The 12,054-nt window shown below is 38.1% G+C and overlaps 2 protein-coding genes and 2 pseudogenes across 5 annotated transcripts; 3 read left to right on the forward strand and 1 right to left on the reverse strand.

The window, feature by feature from the left end:
- Positions 1–1,639: 1,639 nt before the first annotated feature.
- LOC148917265 (uncharacterized) lies at positions 1,640–2,995 on the reverse strand. The gene is made up of 2 exons (XM_089052394.1): positions 2,711–2,995; positions 1,640–2,446 (listed from the first exon to the last, which is right to left on the reverse strand). The coding sequence occupies exons 1-2, from the start codon at positions 2,993–2,995 to the stop codon at positions 1,640–1,642; spliced, it is 1,092 nt and encodes a 363-aa protein (XP_088908520.1).
- Positions 2,996–4,339: 1,344 nt separating this feature from the next.
- On the forward strand, positions 4,340–6,356 carry LOC103331877 ((+)-neomenthol dehydrogenase-like; annotated as a pseudogene). The gene is made up of 4 exons (XR_016127399.1): positions 4,340–4,568; positions 4,670–4,916; positions 5,337–5,411; positions 5,593–6,356. The product of XR_016127399.1 is annotated as a (+)-neomenthol dehydrogenase-like (transcript).
- A 359-nt stretch (positions 6,357–6,715) lies between these two features.
- Positions 6,716–9,418, forward strand: LOC103344217 ((+)-neomenthol dehydrogenase-like). 2 transcript variants are annotated; one of them, XM_008247838.2, is made up of 4 exons: positions 6,716–7,546; positions 7,658–7,904; positions 8,457–8,558; positions 8,745–9,418. In XM_008247838.2, exons 1-4 carry the CDS (start codon positions 7,527–7,529, stop codon positions 9,297–9,299), a joined length of 924 nt encoding a protein of 307 aa, XP_008246060.2. In that variant the 5' UTR covers positions 6,716–7,526; the 3' UTR covers positions 9,300–9,418. The 2 variants fall into 2 exon arrangements, with proteins under 2 accessions (XP_008246060.2, XP_008246061.2); XM_008247839.2 differs by having other exon boundaries at positions 6,722–7,546; positions 8,484–8,558.
- A 435-nt stretch (positions 9,419–9,853) lies between these two features.
- Positions 9,854–11,787, forward strand: LOC107880088 ((+)-neomenthol dehydrogenase-like; annotated as a pseudogene). The gene is made up of 4 exons (XR_016127398.1): positions 9,854–10,125; positions 10,205–10,452; positions 10,833–10,907; positions 11,093–11,787. The product of XR_016127398.1 is annotated as a (+)-neomenthol dehydrogenase-like (transcript).
- Positions 11,788–12,054: the final 267 nt, after the last annotated feature.

Genomic DNA, 12,054 nt, shown 5'->3' on the forward strand with positions numbered 1-12,054 from the left:
ACCACTTTCTGCAGCCTTTACATATAATGTTGCCTCACTAGAACTTCTTTGGAAACCTGCCTTGGTGAAGTAAGAATTGATTTCTTCATACCAAGCTCTTGGAGCTTGTTTAAGTCCATATAATGCCCTCTTGAGTTTATATACTCTGTCCTCTTTGTTCTTAATCATAAAATCAGGAGGTTGATCCATATACACCTCTTCATGCAACACTCCATTCAAGAATACAGACTTCACATCTAACTGAAACAGTTTCCACCCCTTTTGTGCAGCCAATGCCACCAATGTTCTAATGGTATCTAGCCTAGCAATAGGTGCAAAAGTTTCATTGAAATATATCCCTGGCTTTTGAGCATAGCCCTTTGCCACTAGTCGAGCCTTGTTTTTTTGAACTGTACCATCTAAATTTAGCTTGGTTTTATAAATCCATTTGACACCAATTACTGGTTTATTAGTTGGTCTATCAACTAACTTCCAAATTTTGTTCTTCTCTATCATTTCTATCTCATTCTCCATTGCTTTCTGCCATGCTTCATCCTTAACAGCCTCTTCAAAAGTCTTAGGCTTGATAATACACAAGTTACATCTCTCATACACTTCTGCAATACTCTTGTATTTCAGAGGTGTGTGATCAACATCCTATGATCCTGAGTCAGGATCAACATGCCCCTTTTCTGAAATCTCTTCTTGAATCAAGCTAGAATCACTAGATTCCTCTTCTCTCTCAGTGAGTGTCTCATTAAAAGGTATTGAGATATCACATTCCTTTTGTGCATTCCAATCCCAAACAGCTGCCTCATTGAATATCACATCCCTGGAAATAATCATTTTTCTAGATGCAATGTTATATAGTATGTAGTCTTTTTCACAGCTACCATACCCCAGAAATAGACATCTTGTACTAGCTAAGTCGAGCTTCTGCCTTTGTTGATTTGGAACATGTGCATAGCACAAAGAACCAAACACTCTTAAATGATTAACTCCTGGCTTTCTACCACTATAAGCTTCAAATGGAGTTTTCTTGTCTATGGCCTTAGTTGGACATCTATTTTGAACATACACTGCAGTGTTTACTGCCTCATCCCAAAATTCTAGAGGCATCTTCTTCTCAATCATCATGCATTTAGCCATCTCCATAATTGTTCTGTTCTTTCGTTCTGCTACTCCATTTTGCTATGGTGAATATGCCATAATTAGTTGCCTTGCCATTCCCATGTCTTCACAAAATTTGTTAAATTCATTGGAAGTATATTCTCCCCCCCTGTCACTTCTTATTTTCTTCAATTTATATCCACTTTGCAGCTCAACAGTGGCTTTAAATTTCTTAAAGACATTAAGGACTTCTGATTTGTATCTCAAGAAATAGATCCAACACATACAAGTACAATAATCTATGAAGGTAAGAAAATACCTATTTCCAGCTTTGGTAACAGTCTGCATTGGTCCACAGACATATGTGTGCACCAACTCGAGTGGGATTGTGGCTCTGCTTGTTGTTTCTTTTGGAAAGGAATCTCTGTAATGTTTTCCAAAAGTACACCCCTCACACACTTCATTGACAAGCTTAATTTCTGGCAATCCAAGTACCATTTCCTGATCTTGCAGCAGCTTCAAACTGGTGAAGTTTAAATGCCCCATTCTTCTATGCCAAACTAATGTTGATGACTCTACATTTGCCCTTAATGCAACCTGTAAAGTTGTGTGAAGCTTCAAAAGGAAAACTTCTGTTGCCTTTCATTTGCACCTTAGCAACTAGATTTGATAGAGAACAATCATCATAAATTTCAACCTTATTGGCTCCAAAAGTCAGAACATATCCATGCTCCATCATTTGCCCTACACTGAGCAAATTCTCCTTGAGACCAGCAACTAACAGTACTTCTTTGACATGCCTTCTTCCCATCTTAGTGTCAACAACAAGATTTCCTTTTCCAACAACATCAACCAATTGCCTTGTCCCCATTGCAACTTTTGCAGTTATATTCCTATCAACATCAACTAATACATCTTCTCGCCCAGTCATATGGTTGTTGCATCCACTATCCAAATACCATACATCATCACATCTTTTTACACTAGCAGAACCTTTATTATTAGCATAAAACATGGTTGGTGTGGATTCGATCTGAGTAGCATAGTTGAGCTGTTGTGCTGGTTTCTTGCTATAGCAATCTTTTGCAATATGACCAAATTTGTCACAATTGTAACATTTTGGTTTTCCCTTAAACCGACACTCACCAAAATGTAGTTTGCCACAATGTTTGCAGGGGTTTCTAGCTCCATCAGTTGATTTATTATCCCACTTTTTGCATTTTGCCTTCCAATTCTTTTGATCCTTAGAACCACTTTGACTTCCAATGTATTTTTCTGATTTGGGATTCACACTAAGACTAGCAAATGCTTTCTCAGTCTTATCTCCAGAGTGCCTATCTAGCCTTAATTCAAAACTCTTCAAAGAAGCTACCACTTCTTATACTTCAATTTCATCAAAATCCTTAGAATGCTCAATAACAGAACATATCGAATCATAAGTTGATGGCAAACTGATTAGTAATTTTTGAACAATCCTTGATCTAGCTAAATCCTCTCCATAGCTCCTCATTTGGTTTATCAGATCAAAAAGTTTGGTAAGATAAGCATAAAGGGACTCATCATCTCGCATTCTCGTATATTCAAATTCTTTACGTAGACCTTGCAATTTAACACTTCTAACCTGTTTATCACCATGGAATTCCTTCATCAAGATATCCCAAGCTCCCTTAGAAATTTCTTCATGAGAGATTCGAGGGAAGATCTCATCGGACACTGCTCCTTGAATCAGACCCAGAGCTTTAACATCCTTCATGAGTAGCTGGGTGAGAGTCATCTTCCCAGCACCACTCGATTCTTCCTTTTCTTTCTTCTTTGCATCAAATTCTCCAGCTCCCTTCAAATCTGAGCACTCTATTCCCTTCTCAACCAATTCCCAAAGTCCATGAGATTTGAAAATGGTTTTCATTCTTATGCTTCAGAACTCATAGTTATCGCCGCCAAAGATCGGCGCTCTCAACTCACCACCTCCAGACCCTGCCATGTTAGACACAGATCGCGAAACCACTTTCCCAAATTTCAGCTCGTTTTCTTCACAGATTTAATCGCCCAAAGTTAAATAATTGAACTTGGCTATGAGGCCATGTTAAAATTCAGACTATGATTTGAATTATAACTTGCATTCTACAAATGATTTTGAATGAGTAAAGTTTTCAGAGAGATTTGCAAAGTGAGAGAGTGCTTTGAAGGAGAAACAAAGATGAGCTATTTCTTCATTGATCGGACACACAATCACTGTGCACACACTTAACCGTTGGTTATAGAATATTCCCATTACATCATCCAAATCTAACCTTTCAAACAACTAGCCTATAAGATAGTGACGAGTGGCATAAGTTGACTCTTAACTATAAGACTTCATCTTAGCTGTCCATTGGAATGTAATCCAATGGCTTACATTTGAAATACTAAAAATTAAACTAAGTACAAAAACATTTCAGCTAAGACACATATATTTCAACAGAAATAAGGCCCTCTTACTAAACTGAAAAGAAAGTTGAAACCCATTTGTTTGAACAATGCATAATTACGTGACTAATATTAGTGCAATGTCTTTGTGTCAACTTTCTTTTACGTTAACTTAATAACAAACTGCACCCAAAAAAAAAAAAAGGTTCAGTTGGCTTGACCTTCCCCTTTGGTTTTGGGCCAAAGGACTTAGCCGTCCTAGGGTGACTACTACTGTTTCTATAAACGCCGAGAGGGTCCTGTGTAAGGCAGCCGCGCATGTCAAATTACACTCACAGGGAGTTAAGACCTACATTCAGAGGGTCTCGCCCTTATTTGAGTGTGCTACCAGTGCGGCGGTCCTATCTAAGATTTTTTCCTATCAATGTATGTATTTTAAATCCAGTGGGGATGAAAAAGTAAGGGAGAAAAAGACAGAAAAGGTCGTGTGTATGTAAGATTTGTTTCTTATGAAATAAGTTGATCCATGTTTCTATAGGATATTATTATTTAGTCAATTAGAGTAGTTAAATCCACCGGTCTTCGCATGCGAAACTGCTTACTTTGCCCTGCAACTGCCTTCACCAAAATTCTCCAACAACGTGGGCACTTGCGTCACCACGCCCCATTCTTTACCTTGAAAATCTTATTAAAAAAATCCAAACAAATCTTGGTTACTTCTGGAAAACACTAGAAGCATCCTCCCTCCAGCATGTATATAGGATCAAAAGAATCAATAATTTTCTTCTTCTTACAAAGGTTGCTGCCCTCCACCATAAGAAACAAATTTGATTTCTTCTTACAAAGGTTCTTACACACGTGGATGCAATTTCAGCCAACAAAGTTAACAATGGCTGCTCAAAACACATCACATGCCATCAAATTTGAACCAATTTCAATACAAAATTTCAAGGATTTCCAAAAACATTTCACTATAAAAGAAAAGAAGGCTCCTTCTGTTTAATAATAATACACATCTCAATTCTCACAGACCGTCCCGTTCCGAATATATCAATGGCAGAAGCAACAAAGAGGTAGTACTTTAGAAGCTTCTTTATGCTTTGTTTCCTTGTCCGATTTCCAATCCCTTTAATTGTTTTTGTTTCTATGAAATTTGTTGTTTGTGTTTTCTTAGGTATGCAGTTGTTACTGGAGCAAACAAAGGCATAGGATTGGAAACTGTCAGGCAGTTGGCCTCAAATGGGTTCACCGTAGTCTTAACTGCCCGAGATGAGAAGAGGGGTCTTGAAGCTGTTGAGAAACTCAAAGAGTCTGGCCTCTCAGGTCAAGTGGTTTTTCATCAACTTGATGTGGCTAACCCTGCTACTGTTGCTTCTTTGGCAGACTTCATCAAAACCCAGTTTGGGAAACTCGATATCTTGGTACGTATATGATCATATAGCTGCAGGTTTCTTGAAAAAGTTTTTGTGTTTTGAACTTTAACTCTTAATCCAAACGCGATTTAATTGAAGGAGATGAAATATGGAATCATATAGAAAATGAAACTGGAGAATAAAAATAGCAAACCAAGTAATAACTAGCTTAATAATGTCATCAAGAAGTTAATCGTTGAAATAATTAGAAGTCTTAGGCTCTTTGAAATAATGGCAAAGTAGCATAATTGTTGTGCTTCTTTAAAGGCATTGGCCTTTATGGTTGGTATGGTTGTAAAAACAAAGAGATTGTCTGAGTACTCGGAGGATCTATCAACTTTCTTTTCATTTCATTTTCTATAAATAAAAAAAATCTGTTCTTTTCTTTGCTAAAGAAAACAGAAAGTGAAACAGTTGGACTCTGCACAGGTGAACAATGCAGGGATTTATGGAAGCATATTAGACGGTGATGCTTTTAAAGCTGTTATAGCCTCTGGTGCCCTGGTAAGTCTTTTGCATAATTTTTTATCATATCAAAAACTAAAAGCTTCAATGTATGTGCCAAAGTGAGAATTTAAACTGATCTGTGGTTTGGCAAACTTTATTCAAAACATTTTTCGTTTGGGTGTTGTGTAAGTGGTGGGCAATAGGCACCATAATAATAAGTTTGTTTTGGCTGATACAGGAAAGAGGAGAAGTTGATTTGAGTAAACTAGTGACTGAAACTTATGAGTTCGCAGAAGAATGCGTGCAAATAAACTATTATGGTGCTAAAAGAACAGCTGAAGCACTTATCCCACTCCTCCAGTTATCTGACTCACCGAGAATTGTTAATGTTTCGTCTAGTGCGGGGAAGTTAAACAACATACCAAGTGATTGGGCTAAAGGAGTTTTTACTGATGCCGAAAACCTAACAGAAGAGAGAGTAGATGAGGTATTGACTGAGTTTCTAAAAGATTTCAAGAGGGTTCACTTGAAAGTAAGGGCTGGCCTTCTTCTGCGCCTGCCTATACTGATCTCAAAAGCAGACTGAACGCATATACAAGGATTCTAGCAAAGAAGTATCTCAATTTTCGTATTAATTCGGTCTGCCCTGGCTTTGTCAAATCAGAGATAAACGTCAATACCGGCGTCTTGCCTGTCGAAGAAGGTGGTGCCAGGATTGTGAAGTTAGCATTGCTGCCCAATGATGGCCCTACTGGCTCCTTCTTTGTTGACAATGAAGTGTCAGATCTTTGATTGAAGATGATCCATTTATGCAAATTTAATACGAGTCACTTATTAGGCAACATCTTGTACTGTAATGTAATTTTAAGTATTTTGGACACCAACAAGATCCTTTTGACGTTCTTTCTACATTCAATAAGAGCATTGGCATATATGATGCTTTTTATCCATGTAAAATTTCGCCAAAGCACACTGTTTAAATAACAAAAGAAAAGTTCAGGTTTTCTGGCCTTACAGGAAGCTCCCAGCTGACTTGATGACCTTAGTGGAAAGACTTCGCTGTCCTAGGGTGACTACTCTTTGTTCCTTCCTTTAAATCTTGTGATGTATGCGAGTTTCTTGCACTAAAAGCAATATCATTAATGCAGCAAACAAGCTAACTTTTATTTTCAAATTCACCCTTATTAAATATTTTTATTAAAAAAATTTTACAACTTTTTTATTACTCTCTCCCACTATCACATTCTCTCTCTAGCACGCACCCAGACCCATCTTCATAACCCACCACTCCACCCAGACCCATCCTCACACTTGGACCCCATTGATCAAGCAAATTGACTACTTTGCTTTGTAAAAGTCAACAAATGAAACTTCCACATGCAACTCTTGAGTCTTAATTGAGTCGCAAAAATCCTAACACGATTTGTGAGCCTGCTTGTTTTGCAGAAAAAAATTTCCAGCTCCCTCCCCTTAATCCAAATTCAAAACCATTTGGAAGACCCCCACCGTCCCTTTCCCCTTTCTCCATCATCCCTGCACTCATACCTCACCCACCCTCCCTGCAATTTCTCACCACACCCACCCCCACCTCTTCCCCCAATCTCTATGTATCAAGTTCTAGCCCACCATCCTCCCTGAAATTTGGGTTTTTGCAAAAGAACAAAAAAAAAGATGACAAAATCATCGTATTCATATTTTTGTGCAAAGACGTGTGAAGAAGGAGGTATTGTAAAATAAATAAATAAGGATCAAACATGGGTTGGGTGGAAAATGGATGTGGCTGTTGGGTTTTCATCGGCGGGGAAGAGTCGAGGTTGTGGTGGGAAAATGAAATTAATGGCTGGGGTGGGAGGTGGGAGGTGGGGGTGGCTGCGCAGGTGGGAGAAGGAGAGATGAGTTGTGGGTGTTGACTGCTCGGTCTTCCCAGAGAAGGATGGGGCGGGGGCGGGGCGAGGCGAGTTCAGGTGGGGATCAGGTGATTGAAAAATCCCTTTTTTTATTGTTTATTATTTTTAAAAATAAAAAAGGGCAAATACGGAAATACAATTAATGTTTTTTTGTGTAATTAAAATATTGGTTTCTTTTTTTTTTGAGAGATAATTAAAATATTGGTTTAAGTGAGAGAGAAGGCCTCTCCCTTCTGTTCAAAGGCTTCCCATTTCGTATATATCAATGGCAGAAGCAACAAAGAGGTAGCACTTTAGAGTCCTTTCTGCTTTGGTTCCTTGTCACATCTCCATTCGCTCTAATTGTTTCTGCTTACCATTTTTGTGCTCATGAATTTGGTGTTTTTGTTTTTCCAGGTATGCAGTTGTTACTGGGGCAAACAAAGGCATAGGATTGGAAACTGTGAGGCAATTGGCCTCAAATGGATTCACTGTAGTCTTAACTGCCAGAGATGAGAAAAGGGGTCTTGAAGCTGCTGAGAAACTCAAAGAGTCTGGCCTCTCAGGTCAAGTGGTTTTTCATCAACTTGATGTGGCTAACCCTGCTACTGTTGCTTCTTTGGCAGACTTTATCAAAACCCAGTTTGGGAAACTCGATATCTTGGTATGTATATGATCATAGCTGCAGGTTTCTGGGTTTTGTCTTTTGAATTTAACTCATAATCCGAACGCGATTTAATTGAAGGAGATGAAATATGGAATCATATAGAAAATGAAATTGGAGAATAAAAATAGCAAACCAAGTAATAACTAGCTTAATAATGTCATCAAGAAGTTAATCGTTGAAATAATTAGAAATCTTAGGGTTTTCTGAAGAACAAAACAAGTTTCACATAACTACCAGTTGTGGAAGATTTTACTTTCAAATCTAACTCTATGTCTGCCACTCTGTTTTTGTTTCTTGGAATCTTTTCATATATGATATGATCACTTTCTGTACAATTTACAAGTACCCTAGAAAGATCAGTGGCTGGAATTAAGGGGTTTGGCAAAGTAGCATAATTATTGTGCTTCTTTAAAGGCATTGGCCTTTATGGTTGGTATGGTTGTAAAAACAAAGAGATTGTCAGAGTATTCAGAGGATCTATCAACTTTCTTTTCATTTCATTTTCTATTAAAAAAAAGATCTGATCTTTTCTTTGGTAAAAGAAAACAGAAAGTGAAACAGTTGGACTCTGCACAGGTGAACAATGCAGGGATTTTTGGAAGCATATTAGATGGTGATGCTTTTAAAGCTGTAGTAGCCTCTGGTGCCATGGTAAGTCTTTTGCATAACTTTTATCAATAGCTATCAACAACTAAAAGCTTCAATGTATGTGCCATAGTGAGAATTTAAACTGATCTGTGGTTTGGTAAACTTTAATCAACATTTTTCTTGTTTGGAGTGTTGTGTAAGTGGTGGGCAATAGGCACTATAATAATAAGTTTGTTTTTGCTGATACAGGAAAGAGGAGAAGTTGATTTGAGTAAACTAGTGACTGAAGCTTATGAGTTAGCAGAAGAATGCTTGCAAATAAACTATTATGGTGCTAAAAGAACAGCTGAAGCACTTATCCCACTCCTCCAGTTATCTGACTCACCGAGAATTGTTAATGTTTCCTCTGGCTCAGGGAAGTTAAACAACATACCAAGCGATTGGGCTAAAGGAGTTTTTACTGATGCCAAAAACCTAACAGAAGAGAGAGTAGATGAGGTACTGACTGAGCTTCTAAAAGATTTCAAGGAGGGTTCACTTGAAAGTAAGGGCTGGCCTTCTTCTATGCCTGCCTATATAGTCTCAAAAGCAGCATTGAACGCGTATACAAGGATTCTAGCGAAGAAGTACCCCAATTTTCGTATCAACTCGGTCTGCCCTGGCTTTGTCAAAACAGATATAAACTTCAATGCCGGGGTCTTGCCTGTCGAAGAAGGTGGTGCCAGGATTGTGAAGTTAGCATTGCTGCCCAATGATGGCCCTACTGGCTCCTTCTTTGTTCACAATAAAGTGTCAGATCTTTGATTGAAGATGATCCATTTATGCAAATTTAATAAGAGTCACTTATTGGGCAACATCTTGTACTGTAATGTAATTTTAAGCAACACAGGAGAAGGTTAATGTTAAATTGCGTGGTTGATCTATATCATGCTTATTGTGTCCACTTCCAGTTGTGTACACGTTACAAGTACCTTAGAAAGATCAGTGGCTGGAATTAAGGGGTTTGACGAAGTAGCATTCTCCTTGTTCCAATAAAGGGGAAAGAGTCTTGGGTAAGGCAGCCGCATGCGTAATCACACTCACAAAGAGTTAAGACCCACATTCAGAGGAGTCTCACCCTTATTTAATTGTGCTACCGGTGCGGCAGTTTTATCGAAGATTTTTCCCATCAGAAGGTGAAAGTTGTCACAAGTAAATTAATATCCATGTTTCTACTAGGATATTATTAATCAATTATAAATTGTCTGCGCAAGTTGAAATGTCTTGCATGCGAAAATGCTTGCCACTGCCACCACAAAAATTCTTCAACAACGTGAGCACTTGCGTCACCACGCCCCCTTTATTTTCCTTAAAAATCTTCAAAACAAAAATCCAAACAAGTCTTGGTCCTCCTTTCCCCACAATATCCAATTACTGCTAGAAAACATTAGAAGCATCCTCCCTCCAGTATGTATATAGGAACATAAGAACCAACAATTTTCATCTTCTTCTTATTATAATCCCCAGAATTCAAAGGCTTTTCAAGAACATTTCACTATAAAAGAGAAGAAGGCTCTTGCTGTTTAATACACATCTCAATTTTCACAGACCGTCCCGTTTCGAGTCTATCAATGGCAGAAGTAACAAAGAGGTAGCACTTTAAAGTACTGCTTTCATAACAATTTCTCACTATTTTTGTGTTCTGAATTTGGTGTTTTTTGTTTTCTCAGGTATGCAGTTGTTACTGGAGCCAAACAAAGGCTTAGGATTGGAGACTGTCAGGCAGTTGGCCTCAAATGGATTTATTGTAGTCTTGACTGCCAGAGATGGCAAGAGGGGTCTTGAAGCTGTTGAGAAACTCAAAGAGTCTGGCCTCTCTGGTCAAGTGGTTTTTCATCAACTTGATGTAGCTAACCCTGCTACTGTTGCTTCCTTGGCAGACTTCATCAAAACCCAGTTTGGGAAACTGGATATCTTGGTATGTATATAATCATAGCTGCAGGTTTCTTGAAAATGTTAATGTCTTTTGAATCCAACTCTTAATCCAAATGCGATTTTGTTGAAGGAATTGGAGAATAAAAATTGCAAACCATCTACAACTCTGTTTTTGTTTCTTGGAATCCTTTCATATATGATATGATCCCTTTCTGTACAATTTACAGTACCCTATAAAGATCAGTGGCTGGAGTTAAGGGGTTTGGAAAAGTAGCATGGTTGGTTTGGTTGTAAACGAAGAGATTATCCAAGTAATGAGAGGATCTATCAACTTTCTTTTCATTTCATTTTCTAAAAAAAAAATATTATGTTCTTTTCTTTGCTAAAAGAAAACAGATAGTGAAACAGTTGGATTCTGCACAGGTGAACAATGCAGGGATTTTTGGAAGCATAATAGATGTTGATACTTCTAAAGCTGCTGTAGCCTCTGGTGCCATGGTAAGTCTTTTGCATAATTTTATCAATTGCTATCAAAAACTAAAAGCTTCAATATATATGCCAAAGTGAGAATTTAAAATGATCTGTGGTTTGGCAAACTTTAATCAACATTTTTCTTGTTTGGGGTGTTGAGCAAGTGGTGGGCAATAGGCACTATAATAATAAGTTTGTTTTTGCTGATACAGGAAAGAGGAGAAGTTGATTTGAATAAACTAGTGACTGATACTTATGAGTTAACAGAAGAATGCTTGCAAATAAACTATTATGGTGCTAAAAGAACAGCTGAAGCACTTATCCCACTCCTCCAGTTATCTGACTCACCCAGAATTGTTAATGTTTCGGCTGGCTTGGGGATGTTAAACAACATACCAAGCGGTTGGGCTAGAGGAGTTTTTACTGATGCCGAAAACCTAACAGAAGAGAGAGTAGATGAGGTACTGACTGAGCTTCTAAAAGATTTCAAGGAGGGTTCACTTGAAAGTAAGGGCTGGCCTTCTTCTATGCCTGCCTATATAGTCTCAAAAGCAGCACTGAACGCATATACAAGGATTCTAGCAAAGAAGTATCCCAATTTTCGTATCAATTCGGTCTGCCCTGGCTTTGTCAAAACAGATATGAACTTGAATGCCGGCCTCTTGCCTGTCGAAGAAGGTGGTGCCAAGGTTGTGAAGTTAGCATTGCTGCCCAATGATGGCCCTACTGGCTCCTTCTTTGTTCACAATGAAGTGTCGGATTTTTGATTGAAGATGATCCATTTATGCAAATTTAATACATGTCATTTATTGGGCAATATCTTGTACTATATTGTAATCTTAAGTATTTTGGACACCAGCAGATCCTTTTTAGGTTCTTTCTACATTCAATACGAGGATGGCATGTATATGATGCTTTTTATCTAGGTAAAATTTCACCAAAGTACAATGTTTAAATAACAAAATAAACTGCACCCCAAAAAAGACTTAGCTGACTTGACCTTCCCCTTTGGTTTTTGGGGAAAGACTTAGCTGTCCTAGGGTGATTACTCCTTGTTCCTTCCTACAGAATCTTGTGATGTATGCAAGTTTCTTGCGTTTAGAGAAGAGACACAACACTCCCAAATAAAGGCCGAAAAAGCCACATTTGTTATAAAACTAAAGAAATTGAAGAG

Source organism: Prunus mume, linkage group LG5 (assembly GCF_029339155.1).
Source record: "Prunus mume cultivar Tortuosa linkage group LG5, ASM2933915v1, whole genome shotgun sequence".
NCBI lineage: Eukaryota > Viridiplantae > Streptophyta > Magnoliopsida > Rosales > Rosaceae > Prunus > Prunus mume.

What these genes read in the sequence shown, in the direction of transcription:
- LOC103344217 (XM_008247838.2), top strand. Translation starts at nt 7,527, where the DNA reads ATGGCAGAAGCAACAAAGAG. An exon ending in ATGGCAGAAGCAACAAAGAG is followed by an intron (nt 7,547 to 7,657) that starts GTAGCACTTTAG and finishes TTGTTTTTCCAG; the next exon opens with GTATGCAGTTGTTACTGGGG. An exon ending in TAGTAGCCTCTGGTGCCATG is followed by an intron (nt 8,559 to 8,744) that starts GTAAGTCTTTTG and finishes TTGCTGATACAG; the next exon opens with GAAAGAGGAGAAGTTGATTT.
- LOC148917265 (XM_089052394.1), bottom strand. Translation starts at nt 2,995, where the DNA reads ATGAAAACCATTTTCAAATCTCATGGACTTTGGGAATTGGTTGAGAAG. An exon ending in AATTCCATGGTGATAAACAG is followed by an intron (nt 2,447 to 2,710) that starts GTTAGAAGTGTT and finishes GCTTCTTTGAAG; the next exon opens with AGTTTTGAATTAAGGCTAGA.